The 21,599-nt window shown below is 39.6% G+C and overlaps 1 protein-coding gene across 4 annotated transcripts in view; it reads left to right on the top strand.

Moving 5' to 3' along the window:
- Positions 1–21,599, top strand: part of znf827 (zinc finger protein 827) — a 72,429-nt gene extending 50,830 nt beyond the window's left edge. For 2 of the 4 annotated variants that reach the window (XM_041983157.1, XM_041983156.1), the window contains exons 7-15: positions 2,439–2,493; positions 2,646–2,746; positions 7,198–7,335; positions 8,509–8,680; positions 9,557–9,723; positions 12,048–12,257; positions 13,397–13,574; positions 16,590–16,640; positions 16,956–17,079. In XM_041983157.1, the coding sequence (XP_041839091.1) occupies positions 2,439–2,493; positions 2,646–2,746; positions 7,198–7,335; positions 8,509–8,680; positions 9,557–9,723; positions 12,048–12,257; positions 13,397–13,574; positions 16,590–16,638 (1,070 nt within the window). In that variant the 3' untranslated portion in view covers positions 16,639–16,640; positions 16,956–17,079. Of the gene's footprint in view, positions 1–2,438; positions 2,494–2,645; positions 2,747–7,197; positions 7,336–8,508; positions 8,681–9,556; positions 9,724–12,047; positions 12,258–13,396; positions 13,575–14,321 lie in introns of all 4 variants that reach the window. The other 2 variants (XM_041983159.1, XM_041983158.1) reach the window with 2 other exon arrangements.

Below are 21,599 nucleotides of genomic sequence, written 5' to 3'. Positions count from 1 at the left end.
GATAAGTATTTGAAAGTGTGTGGCCAGGATGTATTCTTGTCCAGCGTCTGATTTGCTTTGCTTAAATGTCATATAGACAAACAAGCTTGTGTCAAATTTCTTCTTTTGTTTTTTGTTTTTTTTTTCCCCCTACATCTTCTTGCTCTCACACATATTCACAAATTCACACATTGACAATTTTTCTTTCCCACACTGTCTTTCACACACACCTTTACACACTCACACAAGGCCCCATGGGGAGTGGTGTCTGCACAAATGCCCCCATCTTCCCTCCTCCCTCTCCTCCTTTCTCTCATTCTCTCTTCTCTCCCTTGACTCGTTTTCAGACATGCCGGCTCAAGCACACTTGGCTGCACATGCTCTCCCCCTTCGCTTCCCCTCCCTCCCTCTCTTTACATTTCTCCTGTGCAGCATCTCCATGGCAACGTGGAAAGAGACCTCTGTCCTTGGCGAGCAGTGTGACAGAGTAGGGTGTTTTTGGGTACGAGGGTGGCACTGCCTTGTAGTGGGGGTGCAAAGGGTAAGGAGGGTAGAGGGGGCAGTGAGGGTACATAGCATGCCCACCCAGGGAGGCCAGGGCATCGCTGGCCTGGCAGCCTCAAAAACCACCCTTTGAGAAGTTGGTTTGAATGTGAGGGGAACTGGAACAGAGTGGGCTGCTGTCACACAATGAGCAATCAATATGAATTACCCAGAGCAGTAGGACCTCTGAGACACATCAGCTGCAAGGTCGCTCTGAACACTGAGATGATTGCAGCTTTGAAATTCACTTCAGTACATCGCCTTGAAATTCACACATATGGCTCCATTCTCAGTCACTTTGTATTATGCTCTTTACTACTGAACACTAAGAACCCATGATGTTTGCACAGGAAGTGGCTGATCAGACCATTTTCTATTAACCTAATGCTTAGAAATCTTTCACTATTATTTGCCAAAACTGTAAATTAGCTGTTACCTAAAAAAGACCACCACTTTTTGGAAAACAGCACAAATTGACATGTTTGATTGTAAATTATTGCTTTTATGTCATGTAAACTTGAAACTTGGTTTCCTGCAACATCGTGTAGTTGAGGCTCTCCTCATAATCTCATACAGAGCACTTCCTCTAATGTGGAGAAATTATTGGATTTTTGTGAAAGATAATACTAGGCTTAAGTGTCTGATTTAGCTCAGTAGTTGATAGATTAATCAGTCACATGAGTGTCATTGCTGCCATTTATCTTAACAACTCCTTGCTGAGTCTGCCAAAAAAAAAAAAAAAAAAAACTGACCTTTTCAGAGTTTTACAAGTTAAGAAGTCTGGAGACAAACGGTGTAAGCAGTTACAGTCAGTTTACTGATGTAAAAATTAAATGGTAAATGACCCACTGACTGTATACAGCATCTTTTAACCTTGGCTAATAGCAAGATTCTATAAAGCACTTTACAATGTGTTTCTCATTCACCTGTTCAAACAGTCGTTTTTATTGTACACACACAGCTGGTTTTCTGTATCACAGACATACACAGACTGATGAGCATATAGGAGACAATTTGGGGTACAGTGTTCAAACCAAGGACAAATGGAGGGGATGTAGAACAAACTTCCAACTGGATGAAAAATTGTCTTTCAGCCGTATCACAGCCGCTGGTGTACACTAGAAAAATAATTCTTATAGCAGATCTGTTGCTACACTTCATAATAGACTGAAGGTAATGCCATGAAACATTCGCATGAACAAATTTTATCCTGATAAAAGGTTTTCAGCTGACTTCATTGGTGCACAAAACTTAGAAATAGTTTTACACAGTGAGCACCTGGTAGTTGTGCACAATGTAATACAGTCAAGTGAATTCAGAAACTGAACTTTTTCAAGCTTATAAACATTATTAACACAATAGTTGTAGGAATTCAGTTTCTGCACAGCTGAGCCCATAGTTAGAAGAAGTGTTTATTCAGAATGTTAAACATTTGATCACCCTCCTTTTAACTAACAAGAGTGTGTCAACAGACCAGAACACATGTGCCATTTGAGTAGGAGACTGAATGCTTTCAAATAAGTGTCATTGGGAAAGCTTGCTGGACTCCACCACACTGCTTATGGCTGGTCTATCCATGCAACGCATTTTCTCATTATCTGTTGACCATTAGAAGGCTCGGAAAACAAATGACACTCAAACTGGTGTAAATATCTGTTGGCATGACCTGAGAATGAGCATGAAAGTTCTGTGGAGGAAAAAAAGAAAAAAAAAATAGTTTGAGAGGGAAAATCTGAAGCGAAACTGACTATCCTCTTGGACTCCCACAGCCTCTAGCAGCTGTTGAGTGCTTACATGCTATAAAGCTGTTCAAGTTGTCATTATGTGTTAGTTTAAAAATAGTTAATGAAACAATGTGAAACGTGTGAATACTATAATGATCCCCAAGTTGATGAGGATGTTGTTGTTTTTTCCAGAAAAAGTCAGCAAAGCCCACAACCACAAAGACAGTAACATGGTTGGAATAAACAGGTAAGTTAGGAACTCTTAAAATATATAATGATACAATTTTTCATCTTATAATCACGATCAGTAATGGACTGCATGGTTTAGCTACAGCCTAAAAATGTGTGTGATTTAGTGGCCGTTTAAGTGTTGGTAACATCACCATGTCTCTGTTTCAGTCCATTCCTGGACGAGTGCTTTAGACAATCACCCTTTAACTCGCACTCCAAGAGCTCTTCCCCCGCAGAGGCCACCTCCTCTACCAGGGTAGCATTTCATGGTGAGATGTGTTCACACACATGTACAGTAAAGAATTATAGCTTGAGAAATGGCAGCATTATAGGCAAGCAGCTGTTGGAGAAATTGTATTTATTTTGATAAATGGTATATATAAAATAGTTTTCTCAGTTGTTTTTAGTTCCTGTTTTTTGTGTAAATGTTTTTCTTTTTCTTGTGATCACAGTAGGCAGTAAATTGTGTATATTTTATATATTTTTGAAGGAGCAAGTTGAAGAACTCAAACTGGTCCCTCAACGTGCGCTACATAATGCACGGATGATGCTAAGAAAAAATTATGAATCAGTTATACATTTCAGTAGGATTAAAAAACTGAAACATAAATTTTTAAACTAATGTAAATATAAAGAAAAAAAAGAGGTTGAAAACATGGATACAATTAGCTGTCAAGTCATGATTGTTGTCTCTACAGACCAGTGTCTAAATCTTTATCTTTTTCTACTGGAACAAAAATAGGATAAAAAAAATCTTTTCTGTAATGAAATAACTGATCATGTTCAGTATCCATATATTTGCACTGCATCTGTTCATGTTCCTGCAGAGTTTCTTTGTACAAACAACATGCATACTCAGGTTAACGCTCTACCCGCTTTGTGTTTAGCGTTTCATCTGGTCTTTCTGAAATCTCACGAATTTCCCCGACCTAAAGGCTCTGCCCCGGGCATCCCTGTCTCCCTCTTGTCCCTGGCATCGCAGAACTTCCCTTCATGTTTCTTTGACAGTGAGAGATTCAGAGGTTAATTATCTTGTGCCAGCTTTGCCTGTCCCTCTGCCAGTTAATGAAAATCTGATTGGCTTCTGGGTGTCAAGAGTGTCCTGAAAGTTAATTCGCCCAGGCCTTTCCCTTGTGTGTTAAAGCTTCACATTCAGCCTCTACTGTTTTCTCTTTTTCACTTGTGTTCTGTTTTACTTCTTTCTCTCTTTCACTTGTGCTTTTCTGCTTTTGATCCATGTTTTAGCATCTCCGTCTTCTTCTCTTTGTCTTTTATTGGTCTGGATCTAAACATTGGTTCAGAGCTGCAGGGAGGCAGACCTGTCACATTTATTGTGCTCCAAAAGACACAATGGTCAAATATTTCCAATTAGCTGGTACAAGTTAGGATTAATAAATGAATCACATAGTTACCTAAACTGCCTACGCCTAGAAGCAAAAAATAGGTTGCTTGTATATGTGTTACAGCTACTGCTGTGTCATAATTGCCTTACAGTTCTACCTGTATTTATACACAATGAAGCTTAAAAAAAGTATATGACCCTTTAACCTGGAAAAGAGGAACTGGGTAGGAGTTTGTTTGATTCCAGTGTGACTTCAGGAGTTCACCGTCTTGTCCTTCCAGTCTTGTTTGTGTTGTTCTCCTCTGCTCTAAAAGCACTAATTAAACCGTTAACCACTTCAAGGCCACACACCCTAATTGGCTTAACCATAAGTATGTTTGCTGGGTCACGACTTCAGGCCCCAACTGTCTGACTTCTCATCACCTCGTATGACTAAGCCACCTTCAAGTCCTACTTGTGAGTAGAGCAGTTAATTCCTTTTTTTCTAATAAGACTCAGTCACAAACCCTCTAAGATAGTCACGGATTTGCAGAATAACCTGTGCAGTGAATTTAGAGGAAAGCAGTAGTTGATATCGGTGCCACTGAGCCAGACCAGTTCCAAGTTGTAGAAACTAAAGTGTGTAAAAATGTTCTTTTATTGTGGCAAATGTTTAAACCTGTTTCTGGTTGAGGAACCACAAACACACACTTTGTATTGCTTGCATACAGCAGATTGCTAGCAAGTGTTTCCAACTGCTGTATTGGCATCAACATGTTGGTCAAAGCTAGAAAAAGGTGCCACTTGTAAATGAGTTTTTTTTCAATTATAGGACACAAGCTAATTATTATAACTAAAGTGGTTATCTTTAGTAAGAAGTAAATCAAAATTTGTAAAAGCAAATAGTCAATGGTGTTTTAAATTAATAGTTATTTACTAAAGTTTATCCTTAATCACTGTTGCACAAACACTTAAACTTTATTAATAACAAGAAAAGCTTCATTTGAACCAAATCTGCCATTTTGTCTGTTTCTTCAGCATTATTGGCCATTTTACTTTGTACACTCGTCAACATCTGGTGGTTTTATTTTACTTTTACATGCTCTTCATAAACTGTAAATGGTCTAAACAGATAAAATATATTTTTATGACACTAGTTAGATTTTAGAGGTGGCCCATGCTCCCCTTAAGGCTTCGTCTCTGGCCCCACCGTTGCTATGTAAAACCGATTAGAAAAATTGCTTACTGAAGATTTTGTTTGTTTTTTTTTTTGTCTTTGTTCATGAGAATGAAGTTTACTACATTGGTCACAATGCACTGAAAATACGTTGAAATTGCTTAATTCAAATAGGGTTCAAAGTTCAAATCTAAAAAAGAAAAATAAAAAAAAAAAATACAGATTTAAAAGAAAAAATTCTGTTTTATTTAATTTCAGTTTTTTGTAACCTGAATGCATCATGCTGCTAACTATATGTTGCACTTTACTATGAATAAATTACATGTAAGGAGACTACCTTTTCCAAAATTAACAATTTAAAGAAAAAAATCTCCCATATTTTCAGAGCAAACACTGCAAGTGATGGTGTGACAAAAATTAAAATAATGTAACAAAGATGCACAACACAAATTTGTTCATTTGCTTTTAGAGGGCACAGAGGCGATTCAGTATGTGAGACAGATACACGAAAAGTGCTCAAGGTTGTGTGAGTCAGTGCAACAGCAGCTGAATGTCTTCACACACCACCATCTGTTCTTTTCCACAAAAGCTGCCCCCAAATGTCAGAAAATATTATTTGCTTTTCCTTATTAATGTATTCAGACCCCAACAAACACCTCATCAGTCAGCCAGAATGTGAATTGAAGTAATTTAAAGAACACGTCTTCCTTTCTATAATGTCTTACAGGTGTGGATCAAAGCCAGCGTCCACAGCCTGAACAAAATGAAAACTAAATTGAAATCTTGTCTTTGTCTAAACAAGTTGTACAACACAATAGAAAAAATACCCGTTGTGCTTTATTCATAGGATGAGCTTTAACTCAAAGCTACAACTTTGATTCTTCAGAGTTTATTGAAGCATCTGCAAATTCTGCATTTCCAGGTTAAAACAAGCAGTTTTCTTTGTGCTGTGGGCTTCACAGGGAAGAACTGCTGCTTGCTGTTGACAAGAATGTATTTATACTACGTCCGACCCATAGGTTAGATAAGGGGCATCTGTCAAAAGGTGGCATACGAGTTTCAGGCTAATCAAATGAGCCTCCAGAGGAACAGTTGTTAAGCTGCTTCACTGAAGCCAAAAAGAATTAAGCTTTTCTTTTTTCATTCACCAGCTGTGTTACTTTCTACTTCCTCAGCGTGTAATACTTAAACTGATGCGTACCATGATTTACAACAGTACATTCAGTGAATGCTATGCTATACTTTACACATGCTGGTCATCTCGAAGAAGCAGCCTTTCAGTAATAAAATTGTTCCTACTTTTTCTAATATACATATTCTAATATTTATTTTACTTTGTGCTTCACCATTTATAGTTTGTGTATTGTTTTATTCTCAATTTTCTCTGGGCACCTTTAAAGAAAGATTATGATGGATGAAATTATAATAGTGGTTTAGAAAATGTTTTATGTGCACTATTCAAATGAACCAATAGGGTCACATGTGCCTAATGGCTGTGAATGCCATTGCATGGACTCCGTAAGATTTGTGCTATCAGGCACCGAAAAATAGAAGCAGTATTTTAAGTCCTCAATAAAAACTCATTCTCATTTAGGAATCAATAAAAGGAATTCCTGGTACTGGTATAAATGATCAAATTGTTACTTAAGGAGTCTCCTTATTAACACAAAATAAACATTTTGAGGTTGGTTGTCACACTGATCTGACTTATTGCAGCATATCTCCTCAACATCTGTTTGCTAATTTATATATTGATCATCCTCTATCCACTCATGGGGAGCTAGAGTTAGTTTTTTTAACTCTTCTGTTGCAGTTTCTCCCTGATATCACCAGTGAGCTGCTATTGTTTCTAATCTTTATGCTTAGATAACTGACTGCTAGTAAAGTAAAGAGTGGTATGGGTCTTATCTATCTCTCAATCAGATCAGAGCTAGATTTTTAAATGCTGACATATTTTAAGAACATCTGGATTGACAAAACAGGATTAATCTTTTCAGCTACATAACTAGTGTTAAATCTCATAAATAACTGATCCAGGGTGTGGTTTAACCACATCTTACCTTGATATCTGTTTACAGTTCAACACCGGTCTATACTGAATTAAGGTTGACTTACAGCAGTGTAAATCCTAGACAGCGTTTGGATCTTATTCAGATGTTTTGTAGCTGGTTGTGATGGCAGTGACGGATGGCTACAGTTATCTCTGTCTTTGCGTGTTTCAGATTCAGAGAAGGATGATGGCAACCCAGGGAATGGGATCGCCCAGTGGAGATTACACGAGCAGCTTTTTCCCTGTCCCATCTGTGGCAAGGTGTTCGGTAGACAGCAGACACTTTCTAGACATCTCTCTCTACACACAGGTAAATAACCACACACCACTGCTGCAAGTAAGCATTGTCCACTTGCATCCCTTAGTGTGTGTTGCATCTGCACGTTTGCATTTGTGCTGCCCACAGGAAGTAAATAAGGTTGACCAGACTAGATTACCCTTCCTTTAAAGAGATTACTACCATGATTAATCCCACTGGGAAAACTACCCAACTAATTACCGCGCTAGAAGGATGCTTCACACACATGCTTGTAATTCCGATGCTGCTACGATTGGTTCGCTCTTTCACTTTCTCACTTTCTCTCTTAGCTCAAAGACATGGGAGACTTCCTCACTCCCTGGTGATCTGATTACACTGTGTTTTCAAACTTGGCCTCTCTTCACTCCCCATTGATCCATTCAACCTCATCACCATCTTCCACTATCCTACTTGCAGTCCTTGTTAGTTAAAAATATGACACCTACACTGCCTGCAAGATTTTATTTAAAGCAACTTAACTTTGGAGAGAAATTAATGCAGCCTTCTTGGGATAGCAGACCAAATCACTCAGCACACAAATGGAGACTTGTGTACAAAATGCCCCCACACAATTGGACATGCTCTCACATTTTGCATGCACACACGCACACACACACACACACACAAACACCATCTGAGAGTGTTGGCTGTGAACAGCTTGGCCACACCACAGAGAGCAGAAGCAGGGGCATATGTCAGTGTGATGGTCTTTTTGGTTTCCCCAGCGACATAAAGGTTGCCTGGCTTCATGTCCTTGGGGCAAATGGTGTGCGTGTTAGCGTGTGTGTGCTTGAGGAGGGGGCTAGAGGGATTAGATGTGTTGCTATGTTAATTTGTTTTTGGATGAAAAAGAAATGTGCTATAGTGTTTAAAAACTAGAGATATTACGTTACTGTGTTCATGTTTTCGCAATCTAGTGGCATCTACAAAAATATCTATGTGCTTCCCAGAAAAGTGGATTTTGTGTGAGACAAACCAAGGTGTTTTTTTTTTTTTTATTCCCCCCTCTTCTGGTGATCTGATTTACAGTTGAGGGTCAGATGAGGGTGAGGTGGGGTTGGACAGGATATAATTAGGTTTAAACTTGTTTTCAAGGCTCTGAGACTGAGCACAAACTAACGGAACATCATCTGAGATAACGTTTACAGTAACCAGGGTCTTGTGTCTGTGTGTGTCGTGTTGCAGAGGAGAGGAAATACAAGTGTCACTTGTGTCCTTACGCAGCCAAGTGCAGGGCTAACCTCAATCAGCACCTGACCATCCACTCTGTCAAGCTGGTCAACACAGACGCTGAACAGATCGTCAGCGCTGTTACAGCCGACTCTACTGAGCGCAAGAACTGCCCCTACTACTACAGGTAGTCATTACAAACCAGACACAGCTACTTACACCAACTCAACATGTCACAAGCCAATATTTTCTTCTTTCTTTTTTTTTTTTGATTGATACATATTTGTAGCCTGATTTCATATTTAAAACCTGACACATTTCATGAGTTTCTGTTTTCATTGTGTGAGTCATTATTATGTCCTCAAAGGAATAGTTTATCATTTTTCTAAACACTGATGGTGACCTTGTTGCTAAAAGTGCAGATAATAGATAAGATAGATGCCTCTTTCAAATCTGTCCTTTGATCTTGAGCAAACAGGAAGTTAGATTAAAAAGTGAAAGCAGGGGGAAAGGCAAGTCAGAGTTTTCTCAGGAAACAAAATTACTAATTAGTTTGGCACTTTGTCTCATTTGCTTAATGCTTAAAAATCAAAAATGTAGAAATGTTTGTGATTTAACTGAGAGGATGCATCTTAAATTTCATGACTTCTAGCCTCCACAATTTGTGTAGCAAATCTCTTGATGATAAGACCCTTTTGTGAGTTTTAGATCTGTCATTAGTCAAGTTTTTAAAGTTTTGACTAAATCTGCCTCCTCTTACCTCCAGCTTTTATGTAAAGCCCAGTGAATCCAGTTCTTGTTGTAGTTTCACATCTTTGACTCAGACTGTTGTCACTCTTATCTCTCTGTTATCCCAAAATATTATAATTGTCTTACACAAAAAATAAGTTAATATCACCATTTGAGAATCAAGACAGACTGCTGTTTTGAATGATTTTAGGCATATTTAAAGGGATGTACAAAGAGCATATTTTTGCCAGTTTGTGCAGGCATAACACCAAAGCTGACTGTCTCCCTCCTCTCATACGCACCATCCTCCTTCCTTTTCCTCTCTGTTCTCCAGCTGCCATGTGTGCGGTTTCCAGACGGAGCTGAATGCCCAGTTTGTCAGCCACATGTCGCTTCATGTGGACAAGGAGCAGTGGATGTTCTCACTGTGCTGCAGCGTCTGTGACTATGTCTGCATGGAGGAAACCGACATGAAGAGCCACATCAGTACCGGACATGCAGGTACTGGTAGCTTGTTTTTGGTAAAAACCCTCCAACATGCCTACAACTTCATATTACCACCTTAGTTTATTTATTTATTTTGTTTGTTCATTTGTTTGTTGTGCAAAACCTAAAGAAAATATACAAAATCTCATGCTATTGCATGCATCAGAGAAAGTGACAGCAGATATTTTTAAACACTGCAAAAATGTCTCAAATCATTGTTTTCTTTGATTCTCAGAATCAGTTAATCGCCTCATAATTTCAGCTCTTGTGGAGCATTTTCATTTCCTTTGTTCCTGAAGCTGAATGGTCGAAAAGTGTACGATTCAACTTTTCAAGATGATTTATGGAGCTGTTTTGAAAATTACTCGCACATGTAAGAGTGGGTGGTAGCGTGCAGGTTGTGGTTCTTGTCTTTGACTCAGAATAGAAATGCAGAGTTTGGACAGTAACACATTTTGTGTTGTTTTCATTTTGCACTAAAACACACCAGGTTTAAATTAAACAGCGGTGAGGTTAAACAGCTGACTTGCAGCTTTAAGGGTTTTAGGGATCATAGCCATTTTTGTGCACTAAAGCAGGAAATATTATGGTCTGTATTTCCTCCTCTGTGTAATCGGTTTGTAAATACTATTTGAGCACTTTAAAAAATTCAGACATTTCATCTGCTTTTCACAGAGAACTTTTTTGACTAATTGTTTAGATCCTGCCACATTAAGACAAAAATTGCCTGTTAAGTTGCTGTTGATCAGATAAATAGCTTCAAAGTCATCAACAGAATCTGAAATGTCACTTTCTAAATATTTATAGTTTGATTTTTGTTATTTTGACGCCATTAGAAATAAAATCCACAGCAAATCAGCATGGACTGTTTAAAGAAAAAGCACACACCCAGAGATCAGTTCAGAGGACACGAGGAAAGACGAGCCGCAGAGCTAGATTTCACAAACTAGCTTCGACCATCTTTGGACTTTTTGAGCTGCTGGTCTGAAACTCTGCTGGTCGATATGAGTGATTTTGTCTAAAACAGCTTTGTATAGTTTATTGTTGATGTTTCGCTCTCCCACCAAACCTCACGCATGTTAGTTACCTCTTATGTGTGTGTATATGTGTGGGTGGGTGAGTTTGTTTGGCCTAGACAGCCAAAGGGTCTTTCATAGGCCACGGTGGCCTTGTTTATCTGAGAAGGTTGGGCCTTATCGTGCCTGAGGGGGGAAAAAAATCAATAGCTCTTGGGTCCTTTAGAGACAAGCTGGGTTTACGATGCCACTGTGGCCATCTTTTGCGTCTCTCAGCCTGGTGTGGCATTTATCTCTGTCTCACACAAGATGGATACCGCCCCAAACATAGAAATCCAAAAGAACGTGGGTTTAAGTCACCTTAAACTTCACTAACACACATCCTGCCTTCGGTGTTTAGGTTTTAAGAGTCTGTCAGGCTCCAGTCCTGTTCAGTGAGGTGGCAAAGCTGCTTACAGAGATGGTTCCAGTTCCATTTATGATGGAGGCCTGACAGACTATGAAAGACTACCTGCAGGGCCCCATAGGACACACCCAGGCAAATGATGGCAGAGTTCAGCAGGTGTCCCAGTTTAAAGCTGACCCACTGTGAAACCCAAACTCTGGGGTTAGAGTTTGGGATAGTTCTAAGAAAAGGCAAGAAGATGATAAACACTGCAGCAAAGGAGCAGGGAGGTTTGTGCAAAGAGCATGCTGTGAGCAGCCCTGGTATATTTCAGTTAGATTGAAGGTAGTTATTCATCTTCCTTTTACAGGATGGTTTCTCTGTCTTAGAATGTGTATGTGTGCGTCTCTGTATGGTTTAAAATAGTTTGTGTGTGCCTCTATTGAAAAGATAGGTCAACCATTTCAGGACTCATGGAGGGTTTCTCCCTCCTGAGCGAATGCTCTTTGTTGAGCTGTGCCCTGAGATGCTCCCGCCATCTTAGCTCCTTCGGCCATGACCCGTGCTCCTCAGTGCTCCCTTATGCCCCCTCCCCTCCTAATTCCCTCTCTCTTCTCAGTGAATTGTGGACTTAGAGAAGGGAATCAATAAAAGCACACTGCATCTTGATTGGATTGGCAGCAGGGCTTCAGCCAAGGCTGCTTTTTCTTTTCTTTTTTTTTTTTTATATTCTGCTTGTGTGTTTGTCAGAGTGTATGAATGTAGATACATTGGATGGGGGTGTCTGAAACTGATTTCATGCATGATGCACAGTTCACAGTTTGTGCAGAAGTATCCCTCTGCAGGAGTTCCTTCAGAATTAATTCTCGCACAAAGTCTATTACAACTTTTTGATCGTACTTATTATAATTTCTTACTTTCTGTCTTTTTGTGTTCAGGTCTGAACTCAAGAAGCCCCCTCAGCGAGACCAAGAGCACCTCATCATCCCTCTCAGCCCTCAGTGATTCGCTCAACAGCTCTGAGGGCGGAGACTATACCCACGGTAACGAAGAACTCAAGAGCCTGCTCGCTCCGCCCTCCTCCGCAGGCAGTCAGGCCAGCTCCGGAAGTCACTCAGGATCAGGAACTGAGGACAAGCAAGACAAAGGCAAGGAACTGTTGCCAACCAGATATATTTAATCATTTTAAAGTCCATAAAATTTTGGCTTCAAATCTTAAATATTTTTACAGTCTCAAATATGTATGATTACATAAACCACAGTCAAAGTTAGAAACATTTTAACGCTTTTCCATATTCCCATTCCCATCTAATCCACATAACAGTGACTTTGTGGATACATTTTGGTCGGATTTAAATTGCATTAACCCGGAAACATTTGTCAAGACTTTTTCAGTTAAGATTTTAAGAGTACATAAAACCTTTTTATCGTAAGGCCAATTGGGAAAGCACAAAAAAAACTGAATGCACAGATGTCTCACTGAGATGGGAAACTTTGACAGAAAATACAGTGTTCATACAGTTCGCAGCTGATTGAGAATACACTTCCCCCTAAACTATAATTTAGACAGAAGTGTGTTTCCTTTGGAGCACTTCAAAGACCAAACACTGTAACCAGGAAGGTGTTTACTGGCTACGAAGATTAGGCATCACCACCTAAATTATTTTATCCTTCATAATTCATATGCACAGAAATCCTGGACAGCTGTATTAGTCTTTAGACAAGTTCAGTAGCGACAGCATTGTGTTAGCTACACTGATTTACTTGTGTTAGCATTTGGCCTAATCTAGGCTGTTCTCAGTCATACGTCTCCTATAAAGTAACTTCAAGTGGCACTCTGACATTTACACAAGAAGTACTTTACCAGTCACCAGGAGTACTTTTCAGCCTGTTAGTAAAATTCTATCATGTTTTTTCAGGGTCTGGAGGGATTGACTGACGTTTGAGATTATTGGGATTATCTGTTGAGCTTGAAGATTACAAATGTATAAAAGTATTTGTTAGAAACTGGAGGGAGATTTATTGGCAGTGTAGATATTTATCAATCAGGAGGACCTTAAAATATCAGGATTTATTGTGGGATTTGCAGGATCCTGTGTCATTAGAGCTTGATTCCTATTATGGACACACATCAGGACATCTCAGACCCTAATCTCTCTTACTGGTAGCAGGTGGACTACTACTTCTGAGATTCCAGTCCAGCACAAGTCTCGAACCGCTTAAGACCCCATCCAAAGACTGATGAGTCTAGTCTTAACGCGTGTTCTCCTCTTTCCACTCCGTCCAGGCTTTGAGTGTGTCTTCTGCAATTTTGTATGCAAGACACGCAGCATGTACGAACGGCACCTCCAGATCCACCTCATCACGCGAATGTTCGAGTGCGACGTATGCCACAAGTTTCTCAAGACACCCGAGCAGCTGCTGGAGCACAAGAAGTGTCACACCGTCCCCTCTGGAGGGCTCAAGTAAGGAAAGCAAGTACAGACAGAGGTTCCTAACTACACCAGTCCTCCCCTCACTCACCCTTCCAATTCACTGCACACATTCATAGACACATCAGGGGTGTGCTAGCTGGATTATGTTAACGTTACGTCAGTTTAGCTACTTCAGTAAAGCTTGCACCTAACAACATGCTTAAAGAGCATGTTATAATAAACAGTGATGATGACTGCGAGACTGCTGGCCAGATTCAACCGTCTCACAAAGGTTTCAGTTATTTGACAGGCACTTTTTTTTGTAAGAAGAAAGTTGGATGTGGAATAGCTTAAACATAAATAATATTGTATGAATGTACATACATTAAGCCTGCTGATTGCCACTCCTGTAATTATTTCTAACTAGAACTGAACTTGAATACAGCATTCCCTGCAGAGAAAGACTGCACCCACATTTAATGTCTTCCTCTCTTCCCTAGAGTCCTCCTCTCTACCATTAAAAAAAAAAATTTATAAACAGAACTGATCACAAAGAAATAAGAACAGATCGTAACAGACACACAGATGACACCTGTAAACTTTGACTTGTTGGACAGAAATACACAGATGCAAGGTCAATTTGAAGATTATTTTAGCCATGTGGCTTTAATTGGTTAACCTCAATTTTATCTTCATTATCTACTGCCAGCAAATTAAATGATACAAGCTGTAGTTTTGCTGCTCGACAGCTTCTCTTGGCAAGTATAACTTATTAGGCAGTGGTCTTTCGGTCTGCAGTGGCTGTTCTGAACAGAAGGGAGAGTGAAAAGGAGATGGAAATGGGCTTCCCCTCGGGGTCTGTTGTTCCTCTGCCCACAGCTAACATTCATGCCAAAGAAAAATATCAGAGGGAATCTGCAATCCAAAAAACTCCTTTTTTTTTCTTTTCTAAATACAGACACGCATAATAGTGTACTATTCTGTTGATTATATAAAATCTGTCGGCACACCCCTGGAAGACAATCAAACAAGTGAACACACTCTGTAAACACAAACGTGATCACTCACTTCGGCAAACTAGCAGAAGGGTCCATTTAAATGCATATTTGCTAAAACTATTGCTTTGCTTGCTATCAGAGTTAATACACGCACACAATGTTCTAACCTTTTTTAATACAAATACATTAAAACTGGATATACGTTTCATTTGAATATATTCTGATAAGACAGCCTTATATTGCAAATATCAGCCTAGCTCTTCACATGCCTCCCTCTCCATCTCCATACTCCTGTCCCAAAGGAGCTTTCTTTGTACTGTGACACATTTTTTTTGTCCCATTTCAGGCTTTTCGAGCCAACACAGACTCCATCTACTGACCTCTACACACCACACACTACATTTGGTGCTTTGGTTTTAATCTATTCATAAAATTTACTGAAACACACCTTTAGAAATATTTTTAAAAGTGTCTCCTCGTGGGACCGTGTGGGAGATTTTTAGAAAAGTCAGTAGTAAAAACTGTCAAGGTTTTGTGGAGATTTCACTGTAAGCAACACAAGTCACGTTTTTGTTTTTACACGTTTGCATAACTCCAGTCGTTGCATGTGCAGAACCATTGAAAATCATTTAGTATCGCCTCATCATGTCATGAACAAAAATCTGTTTCACATATTTTTTTTTTCTGTGTAGCCATCAGTGGATTTAGCATGTTCTCAACGTGTCTAAATGTCTGGGAGTGGTAGCATTTTCACTGAATGACAGTCAGAAGCTGCCAACAAAGTTACTCTGACTTTTGTCATAAAAAAAAAAAAAAACCTGCAGATCATGTAGCACGTCCACACAAGAAGCCCCTCCATAGCTCACAGATCCTCACACATTTAGCTGCAGTGTGAGAGAATATATGTAAAGGAGTTTTTAAAATGTTTCTTCTGTCTGGTGTTAATGTTTTTGAAGGTAGATGGATATTGTAAAGCTTACAAAGCTTTAAAAGAGAATGAATCAAGTAGTGGATGTTGTAGATTTGTTTTATTCTGTGGAGGAAATACAGGGGAAATGTGCTCTTTTGAGGTCAAATGTTAAATTGTACTAGGCTTACACTAGGGCTGGGCATTATACCAAATGTTTAACTTATGTTTTCAGACAAATATAAAATCAGACATTACCCTGTCTGACGTTGTCTGTACTCTGTAAAGCCTTATTAGTGTGTATTTTTCCTTACATCATAGCCCTGTCTTTCCCTCTGTATTGTCAGCAAGTAGGTGAGCTACAGACACGCTTAGCAAACTATGCAATTCTTGTCTTTTTTTTTCCTTTAAAATAAAGCAACTAGTGTTAAATGTAGCAACGTGTTGGACAAACTGTGATTAAATTCTGTGTTACCCAAGCAGTCCTGCAAGCACACACTCACTTTTCCTCGTCTCTGTCTGTCAGCAGCCTGGCTGTGAGCTGCTCATGTTAATTAACACTCTCACAGTAATTTAACATGTGACCAGAATCACAACACGGACTTTATCTAAAGGTACTGATTTAGTCAAATGATGCATTTTGTAAAAATAGTGCTTGCTGGTTACATATATACTATTTATATGTGTTATTTCAGCCTCTATAACATATTCATTACATTCTCTACTAGAAGAAATTGCAATATGATGAATAAAAACTTGTAGGTATTACGTTATAATTAAATAGAATATGACACCAGGGTTTAGCAAGGGAGAAGAAAAACTGCTGGCACTAGTTGATGGTAAATCTTTAGAGTTCCATAGCAGGTATTATAAAAGCTATAACAATAAAAATAAAAAAAAATAAAAAAAAAATATATATATATATATATACCATGCCCTGCCATTCTATCTGAAAATACTGAGCTATGTTTCCCATATTGCCCAGCTCTAGTTTACCTTGTTTATCTTCACTGTTAAAATCAGGTAGAACATAAACAGGTGTAGACAGATGTGTACATGTGTTTGCACACAAGTGAAGAGTTTCTCTGTGTAGGAGCGTTTAGTGAGGGAGAGAGGGCCTTGTCCATTTTGAGGTTTTTCTGAGGTGATTCTGTTCTGCAGGGTTTGTGAAGCGCTTTGGGGCCCAGAGCAGATGAAAGGTGCTATTTAAATGTAAGTGCCACTCATTCCTTCATTTCCCTTCATGTCCTACTGCTCCAAACTTTACTCCAGCCTGCCACCCTCCCCGACACACACATACCTTGTCACCTCAATTTTTCCACCATTAAACTGCCACACATACCACCATGAGCACACACAACTGTACCTGATACACCGTTTTCCTTTATCTGTCCTCCTCTTCATCATGTTGTGTAAATGAATGTCAAGCTGTGGTACATGGTTGTGAACGTACTTTCCTTTCAACTGTCTTCTGTTTTTTGTGTGTTGTGTCCTCCCTCCTTCTTTCCCTTGTGTCGCATTAACCAGGTGCCCTTTTTGCATCTACTCCACCAATCGTCCAGCGGCCATGGAGTGCCACCTGAAGACGCACTGTAAGATGGAGTACCGCTGCCGCATCTGCCAGGGACTGTGGCCCGACCAGGCCTCGCTGGAGGCCCACATGCGGGGGCACCGCCTGGGCAACCACTACAAGTGTGAGCAGTGTGGCTATCTGTCCAAAACGGCCAACAAGCTGATCGAGCATGTGCGTGTGCACACAGGCGAGCGGCCCTTCCACTGTGACCGCTGTTCTTATAGCTGCAAGCGCAAGGACAACCTCAACCTGCACAAGAAGCTGAAGCACGCACCGCGCCAGACTTTCGGTTGCCAAGAGTGCCCTTTCACCACCACACACCCCTTTGTCTTCAGCCGCCACCTCAAGAAACACCAGAGTGGAGGAGCGGGGGGCCTGGATGGAGGCTTAGAAGGAGGAGAAGAGGAGGAGGAAGAAGACGAGGAGGCAGGAGGGGAGGAGCAGCCACTAAAAGGAGCATCACCTGGATGTTCTTCATTGCAGAAGAGCCAGGAGAGCTTCCTGTTCAGCGGAGGCGGTAGCAGTGGGGGGAGTGGGAGTAACAGCCCCCTCATGAGTCTAACAGCATCTCAGGCGCTCCAGTCGGTCGCTCTGTCACTCACACTGGGCAAGTCCCGCCAGCTTGACCCCACCAGCCCTGTGAACAACGCTGCTGGCACCAACGGCACAGACACTACCAGACACTGCAGCAGTGGCAGCCCCTCCCTCTTCCCGTCCTCCTCCCGCCACATGTTCGAGCAGTACAGGAACTGCGACCGGGCCCACCTGATCCCCCTCACCACCCTGTACACCCACAACAGTCGCTTCACATTCCACTCCAGATGGTGGACAGCCACGTCTTCTCTGCTCTTTTTCTCCAACTCTGTATCCCCCGCCTTCTCTTCCTCCTCACCCTCCTCACCTTCCTCCCACAAACACTCCTTCCTGGCCTACCTTGGACTGATGGAGAGGGCCAAAACTGTCTGACCTCACCCATCTCTTTTCTTCCAGCTTCCCATCTCCCGCTCTTTCCACTCACTCCTCGGACGGTGGTGTAAATGACACTTGACCACTGCAGTGGGAGCAACGTCTTTTCCAATCAGACCAGCAAAATAAGCTGGACCAGACAAACATATTAAAAAGAAAAAGAAGAAAAAGAAGACATTTATAAAAGAAAAAAACGCTGTACATGCTAAAATGCATTTATATCAAAAAGCTGCTTTTCTTATCAGTTCTATCAATTGAATTATTACTACTTCAAGTACTACACACTATTACCTTCTCTTTGGTTTTTAAGCATCTGAATGACCTGGACCCAGTCGCTTTATCTGGTAAAACTAACGCATCTCAGTTTTATAGATATTTTCTTTATTTGTTTGACAAGATAAAAAGTTGAAAAAGTCAAAACAAACCTTGCAAGTGCTATATTTTAGTGCATTTTTGTCCCTTGCTATTATGCATTGAAATAGCATGCCTGTTTCTGTGTTTCAGCTAGCTTTGACGTCATTAGGAAGCTGAATTCGAAATATCCTGAAGTGTTAGCGGTGCAATGTGGACAGAACCAATGAAACGGAATGCTTTTCATTGAAAAAAAAAAGCACGTTTCCAAAGCAACGCCTCAGACCACGCACTTACTTATCAATCTTGTACATAGTTTTGTAGCCCCTTCTTCTCCTGTCTTTTTGAGTTATGTTTTGTTTCCTTTTTTTTTTATTTTTTATTTGTAAAATGGGGAAAACATGTTCTGCATTTCTGCTGACTGATTTCACTTCTGTCTCAGAATCAGTGTAACTTTAATGGATTAGTAGATCATTCTGATTTTATTTGCAAACTCAGAAAATAAGCTGTGACAATGTAAATATTTCAATCTGACCTATCAAGTGAGATGTGAAATCATTTGAATATAAATGCAAAATGTTACTGATACATTTGTACTCAGTGTTGTAGAGCAGGGGTCCCCAACATTTTTTTTTCCAGGGAAAAATAAAACACAAAACAGAACAACAACAGTTCCGTTGTTTTCATCTACCAAATAAAAGAAAAAAACACATTGCTGATCAGCTTATCAACAGATAAGAAAACTTATTCACTGTAACTGTGTTTCATCATTAGGACATTTAAGTAATGTTTATTTACACACACATGCACATGTTTTCTTTGCATGTGTAAAAACAATGTAACTCACCAAAATAACAAATTCTTTTGTCCACTTACCATCACTACAGCAGCAAAGCAGATGATGCTGCATTCAGCTTCATCACAGCACAACAAGCATTTGTTCAGATTTGTATGCTTCATTTTTTTTTTCTTTCCCCACTCACAGCCTGTTAAAAAAAGACTTAGTATCCCAGTGGTTCGGGGGGCCCTGCTACAACAAACCAGAGCAAGACTACAATAAAACATTTATTCATTATCTATGAGACCAGGTTGACATCAGCACAACATTATATGCAGAACTATGTATCATGCACTCATACTTAGAAGAGATATATGAGATAACTGTTTTGTGGAGGTGACCTGCTCTGGGTAAGAAAGCTACCCACAGCCAAGGTCACCACAGGCCGATTCAATGGTGCTTTTTGGAGCTTTTTGTAATTTTTGTGTACAAAAAAAAAAAAAAAAACTGTTCCAAAATGACTTGAATGAATGTATTTTTGTTTATGTACATGAAAAAGATGCGATACAGAAGTGTGAACAGGGACGTCTTCTGTGCTGTTAAAGACAGGAAAGTTTGTGTTTGGTGGCCTTTCTGTCTTTTTGTTTTTGTCTTTCATTTGTTGTTATTTGTCATTTTTTTTTCTTTCTTTTTTTTTTTTTTTTTTTTTACTGAGCCTTTTACATCATATTAAACATTTTCTACTAACATTCACAGAGAACCTATTGTGAGAAAATGCTCCTGTAGGCGCAGTGATTAAACAAAGCCATGCCATGTACAGCACCGTGGTCGATGGCTCTGGCTTTTGGTAGGCTGGCAGACTTGGTACTGCTTTTTTGCTCCCCTCCTTCACAATTACTTCTGTTCTGGAGCTTTTGAGTTTTAATTGCACTTATGTAGTTACTCTTCAAGCCAAAAGCACTTAAATCTTTTGTTTTCTTTTTTTTTTATTTTTTTTTTTTTTGTTTGTTTGTTTTTAAGTGCAAACTTAGATCCAATAAGTTACCGTAATGTGAAGTAGGCATATGTTGCTGGAAATGACTCAATCAACACCCCACAGTTTCTGGTCATTTCTGGTGGTGCAAAAGGGTCTGCCTCTGTGAAATCGGAGAAAGTAATTGAACACAAATTGCATGAATTAGACAGTAGAGGTCAAGCTCCCCCCTGGGAACTAAAGGTCCCAGGCTAAATTGTTTTAGCCAATTTTGCACAGTGCTGCACTTTTCAATTATGAGAATATGTATTTATCTGTAAAGTCTCCAAAAGAAGTTTTGCAAGATAAGGAGGTGTAGTACAAGTTTTTTTTTCTTTTTCTTTTAAGAAGAGCTTTACTTGTAATTGCGCTTGTGTTCCTAAGTGGTCTTCAAGCCAAAATCCCTCATTTGTGATGGGATTTTTTTTTTTTATTGTCCTTATTTTTTTTCCAAGTGTCTATTTTATTGATGCATTATTATCTATTGTTGCTTATGTTGTAGTCAAGTCATGTCAGAAAAACATGGATTGGACAGAGATCATAAATTGTTAAGACCAAATTGTGACTCGCCACAGGATGTGATGTTAGGATTGAATCCGTCACGTCCTGCGTTGGATTGTCTTCCCCTTCTCAACACAGCTGTTTATTTAATCTTTTTTTTTTTTTTTTTTTTTGCTCTCTGTCATCTAGCATCTCTGGAGAGAAAGGAGCATTTCTCCCAACACATGCACACACTCTTCTCCTGTACTATCTACGTTATCTTTTATACTCTAGTGCCACTTGGTGGAAGGAAACCACCTGAGACTCCTGAGAATGAGTCAAACTAATTGTCAGGGTCCAACAGAAAAAAAAGATAATGAGATCAAAAGAATGTGTCCTCTCGACACCTTTTTTTAAATGTCTGCCTTTTTATTACAGCATATTCATGAATAGCTGCACTTCTTTTTGCCCCCCTTTGTTTGAGTGTAATGTTTTAAAAAGGTAACAGGACTCAATCTTTAGAAAACCAGAATTTTCAAGCACTTATCCTTTTTGTTTTTTGTTTTTTTTTTTTGCCCTATTGTACGCAGCACAGTGACCTTTAAGCTTGACTACCTTTACAGCACTTGAGAGTATGCATGACATTGTCCTCTCTGGTCCTTTAGCACTTATTTGTGTTTTAAACTAACTCCTTTGGTTAGCATTTAGAAAGCATCACACTGCACTGTCTACAATCAGTTAGCTTTATGTTTGGCTGTATTTTATGATTAGAAAAAGGCTCAACTATCTTAACTTTTGGCACTTGGTAAAGATAGGTTTGTGCTGTAAAAAGCTTTTTTTTTATTACTCCATTGTTAAGGCTGTACAGGGTTGTGATGATAACTGGTAAATAGACCATTTGTACTTTTTTTGGTTTTGTATTTGTTTTCTTTGGCATTATTTTATGTTCAACTTGCCAGATCTAAATGTAACAGGATTTGAAAGTAAAGCTTACATCAGATATTATGTCAA

The sequence above is a fragment of the Melanotaenia boesemani genome, chromosome 4 (genome assembly GCF_017639745.1).
Source record: "Melanotaenia boesemani isolate fMelBoe1 chromosome 4, fMelBoe1.pri, whole genome shotgun sequence".
Lineage (NCBI taxonomy): Eukaryota > Metazoa > Chordata > Actinopteri > Atheriniformes > Melanotaeniidae > Melanotaenia > Melanotaenia boesemani.
The sequence above is the reverse complement of the archived record's forward strand: the minus strand, read 5'-3'. Positions and strand labels throughout refer to the sequence as shown.